The 4,972-nt window shown below is 36.3% G+C and overlaps 1 protein-coding gene across 1 annotated transcript in view; it reads right to left on the bottom strand.

Annotated features, from left to right (window-relative positions):
* Nucleotides 1–431: 431 nt before the first annotated feature.
* LOC116100012 overlaps nucleotides 432–4,972 on the bottom strand; it is a 24,009-nt gene continuing 19,468 nt past the window's right edge. The window contains exons 11-15 of the mRNA XM_031384070.1: nucleotides 4,296–4,382; nucleotides 3,647–3,822; nucleotides 1,754–1,854; nucleotides 1,267–1,409; nucleotides 432–695 (exon numbers count right to left, since the gene is read on the bottom strand). Of these exons, the coding sequence (XP_031239930.1) occupies nucleotides 1,292–1,409; nucleotides 1,754–1,854; nucleotides 3,647–3,822; nucleotides 4,296–4,382 (482 nt within the window). The 3' untranslated portion in view covers nucleotides 432–695; nucleotides 1,267–1,291. The remainder of the gene's footprint in view (nucleotides 696–1,266; nucleotides 1,410–1,753; nucleotides 1,855–3,646; nucleotides 3,823–4,295; nucleotides 4,383–4,972) is intronic.

Genomic DNA, 4,972 nt, shown 5'->3' on the forward strand with positions numbered 1-4,972 from the left:
CATGACAGGTAAATCGTGCCTTTTCATGCAATAGCAGCATGAGCAGTGTAAACAGCTGCCTTTTAACTTCTGTAAGGTGCCCTCTGACCTCTGCGCATGCTCCATGGCATGTGCGTGCACTCATATGAGTGTACATGGCCACAGACACACACACACACACACACACACACAAAACCAAAAGGACATAAGTCAACGACATGTGAGAGTTTAAAAAAATGAAATGAAAAAACAGACACATGAAGATGATTCAAGGTCCTTGAAAAGGTATTGAGTGAAACCGTCCCGCAGTCCCACTCGGGTCTGTGGGTCTCTTCAGACTGGAGGTCAGACAGGACCTATGAAACGGGTCGGGAGAACAAACAGACACGGACGCCAAGTAATGTATCAAAGCATCCATTTACTTAGGGGCATTTTGAGCTTACATAGGCAGGTACGAAATGAAACTGAAAACTCCAGAAATAAAATATATACATAATGTAAATACAGTCCCAGACGTGAAGTTGCCAAGATCTCCCAAGCTCAGTTCTCAGGTAGTCAGGTTTGTTTACATTCAGCATGTCCTCAGGCAGTAGGCCTGTCAGCAACCTGGTGTAGCTTTCTCCGAAATCCTCAAAGGTGAAACTGCACTGTAGTGGGCCATTGTTTACGCCCAGCAGGTGTCTGCTTCCAATCTCAGGCTGTCAGCTTTGCCCCAACTGAGGCAGGGGAGAGGGAGCCAACAAGGTATTAAAAAGCTGCAAATATCTGATGTCTATATTAATACAACCTTTTCTTTATAACTTTTACCCTCTTTAGATATTGAAATTATATTAAAAACATTTAAATATATCTATGAGACAAAAGGGTCTGAAAACACATTTGTATGTATATACAAACACACACATATGAAAATGTAGATAACAAATGAGTGACCAAAATAAATAAAGAAGCTGAATTTGCAATACGCAACAGGCAATTCTACAAAACACTTTTACAGTCTTACAACAGTGCATTTAAATGTCAGTGCTTCTGCACAAAGTGTCTTCATATACATATATATATGTATATCTATACATATACATATATAAAATCTATTCAAATTAATATTATAAAGAATATCTTGAGCAAAAAATACTGATACAAAAATAATATTTGCTACTTTTTGTGTGCTTACTGTACTCCAATGATTGCTTTTGAAAGAAATGTGTTATTTAGAACAAATAACATAATCCACTAAATGTTTACACAATCACAACTCTATTTTCAGGTTATGAATTGTAACATTACCTGGCAGACTTCAAATGCAGGTGTTTCAGTTGGCGAATTTACACTTACAAAGATATGTATGTAAAGTTGTACAGTTGTCTGCTGTGAGACCAGAAGCTGACATCATGATACAGTTATATTCATCATGGAGAATCTCTGCTATCCTACAATAGTGCAAATACAAAATTCACTTATATATGTATGTATATGTTCAGCTAGTCTATCAAACGAGTGAATCCTATAAGTCATTGCAAAAGAAGAGTCTTATGAAGTCATGTGCAAAAGGAGAGTCTTATGAAGTCATGAAAATTGGCAATGCCATCTTCACTAATAGTGTGGGAAGAGGTATTTGCTATGAAAGAAAGCCATTCTTCAGAGTCACTTGAGCAGGTCATGAAAGTCAGCATCATTCTGTCTGTCTATAATTCAGCTTCATTTGTTGACAACATTCTTGTAAGTCTTTCTTTGTATTTTTTTCTTGTCTATTGTATCATTCATGAAAACTTACTTTGGTTTGAAGGTTGAGTCATTTTTCCAGACCCAGGGCTGACCTCTGCTCTTCCGAAAGAATACAGTCCAAGAGACCAGTGAAAGGGATTGCAAAAAGGCCTACCAGAGAAGCAAGGGATTTTTTTTTTAACAGCATGAGGGCTTTTTATTATTTTAAAAAAATGTGTTAGTGTGGTTATTATTTAATATAAATCAATTTATTAAAGTGAGAACACTTCTTACATTGCCAAAACGTTCATATATGTGTGCAATTTTGATTTAGAATTAACTTTTAAATGCTTATGGTTAGAAGCTTTATTCTTCTATTGTGGGAAATATCATTACTAATTTTTGTAATTTAATAGTTATTCATGTTAACAATACACACATAGCAAGGATTTAAATAAAATTCCAGATACTAGATATGAAATTCTCTGGATGCTGTGCCCAAATCAACCTATTTTCCTACTATTCCATAGAGTTTGGTTTTAGAAGAAAATTAATAGGTAGTTCTTGAGTGATGTAGTGTATGAAAATTTGTTTTCTGGGGACTGTATTATTCTGTTGGTAAGCCCTTGCTGTTGTCTGAGAGTGTTCTGATGCATTAATATGCAATGGTATTAATGTTTCTCTTGGTTTCTGTGATAAAACAAGAATAAGCTTTGAAAATAGTCATGAAAAACACAAGCAATGAACTGGGAAGTCCATAAATAAAAAGTTAAAAGAGCTTGACACCTGAAGATGAAGGATGGTAGAGAGGCAGGCATCTCCTGTCCCTCACATCACAGAAGAAAATGACCTTACGTGGAGTCCTCAAGCACCCACTCTACAGCGGGTAGAGTCTTATAAATTCATACTTTCTGCGTGGAAGGGAGTCTTACCAGAAACCATGGATAAGACTGAAAGTGCTAGACTGTGGGATCTGCCATCCATTCTGAGCCAGTGTGACATCTTACAAGAAATGGTAAACATGGTTAACCGAGAAAGTGGATGCTTTTCTCACTACCAGGGTAGGGCTTTGGTACATATAAATATGTATAGAAAAGCTCTGTGCCGAAGAGTCCGGCTCATACCACTGCCGCACAGGAAAATGAGTTTCAGAATGGAATACTAACATAATACAGAGGTGATAGCAAGCTGCAGTTATCAGGGCAATAATGTGGATGAGCTGCTCCAAACACCATCAGAAAGGCAAAGGTAGCAAGGTGAAAACGCACTAGGCTGATTCTACTCCCATACAGCTCTATGGCAAAGATAATTTATGAAAGCAAACGTCAGGAAAATTGTTTTGGGCAGAAAGGCCTGATGAGGGAACACATAGAGGAGGGTCATGGAGGAAATGGATACATCTGTCTAGTGACCTGACTATAATTACCTCTGCCTATCACTCTGAACCATCAGTACTTATGTAGATTTTTTTCATTTACAGTAAAACTAAATGGCAAAGTTTATTTCGGACTAAAAGCACTTGTACAAAAATGGGTTTCATAAAATCAAAAACTGGAAATAAATATCTGATACTAGTTCACAAATACAAATAAAACATTATACAATAAAACAACAAAGTATTATGCAGTGTTGTAAATAAATAAGGCATGTATAAGAAAGAATAGGATCGAGCAGGCTGATGGTGGCACACGCCTTTAATCGCACTGTTCTAGGATCGAGCAGGCTGATGGTGGCACACGCCTTTAATGGCACTGTTCTAGGATTGAGCAGGCTGATGGTGGCACACGCCTTTAATCGCACTGTTCAGGAGGAAGAGGCAGGCAGATCTCTAGTCTATAAAATGAGTTCCAGGACAGAAAATGCTACACAGAGAAAGCCTGTTTACAGAAATCAAAAGAACATGAATAGGCTCTACGAATATCACATTGACAAGAAGCAATGATTGACACATGTCGGCTCTTACCTGCTCCTCTTCACTATCTAAGTGAAGCAGACTACAGTTTTTGGAAATGCAGGACATCAAACTATCATTCCAAGATTTTTTCTCCACACCAATGTAATAACAACTGTGGGAATATGATATCCACTCCTTTGGACAGTGAGTACAAGACTGTACTGAAGATAGATTGTGGTTTATATCTAGAATCAACATGAACTTAATAATCAAAATTAGTTTATGTTTGCAAATTTTTGAACATCAATGTACAAAATATTCCTATGTACCCCATATGCTTGTACATAGAAAAAAATGCACACTCAAATACACTCAGAGTCAACCTCTGCTCCATAGTTTGTGTCCACACAACACACATAAACACGAAACAAATTTTCTCTCTACAGATTTCTATATAATCACTGATTTTACCTTTATCCTAAAGGACTGAATTCATAGTTTGCCAGTAGAAAACTTAAGCGCATTATTAAGATTGTTGTCTGGTTACTTTATATGATTATTCTTATGGCTCAATGAAATGATTACTATCCTTTAATATGCATGAGAATGTAGTGTTAGTATTTCTACATTATTCTCTTCCTAGTAATACAACTTTTGCATGGCTTACATTAGACACAAAGTAGAATGTGCATAAACATCAGAAGCAGAGTGTGTGTACCTTTCTGGGTTCTCATCAGGGAGGAGTGGGTCTGCTTCTTCAGTTCAGGATCTGGAGAGTTAAACTCATTCTTAAGAAATTTGAAATCTAAAATTATCATAACAAATTTTAGTTTCTTAGTTTGAAATGGACATACAAGTTTAATTAAAATAATACAGAATACATTTGCAGTTGGTAAAATATAAATAGATGGGAAAAAACTTGGGAAAAAATTAGTTCAATGAAAGCCTACATTTCAACACCTTCATCGTACAACCCATGGTGGGGAAGACACTTTCAAAACATTATTTGTTCCACATTAACAACAACAAATAAAGTTTTGAAATTAGTGCACAGGTGGGAGGGGGAGGAAATCTGGAGTGTAAAAAAAATTAGAAAAAAAGAAACAAACTTTGTATTTTTGAGTGGAGGATTCTAAAGTGTGTTGTTGAATTATAAAGTCATAATTGGTATACTTAACAGCAAACATATTATAATAATAACCCTGTCATCTATAAGTTTGAAAAAATTAAAAATAATCATGCCACATTTAATTAAGATATGTACATGAAAATAAAAGCTATGTTTCTTAACAGCAAGGAGTGCGGAGAGACACTTGGTCATTCAAGCGGAGGACTCTCCTATAATCTCTTACAAGCATGCTTACATGGAGAGACACTTGGTCATTCAAGTGGAGG

Source organism: Mastomys coucha, unplaced genomic scaffold (genome assembly GCF_008632895.1).
Source record: "Mastomys coucha isolate ucsf_1 unplaced genomic scaffold, UCSF_Mcou_1 pScaffold20, whole genome shotgun sequence".
Lineage (NCBI taxonomy): Eukaryota > Metazoa > Chordata > Mammalia > Rodentia > Muridae > Mastomys > Mastomys coucha.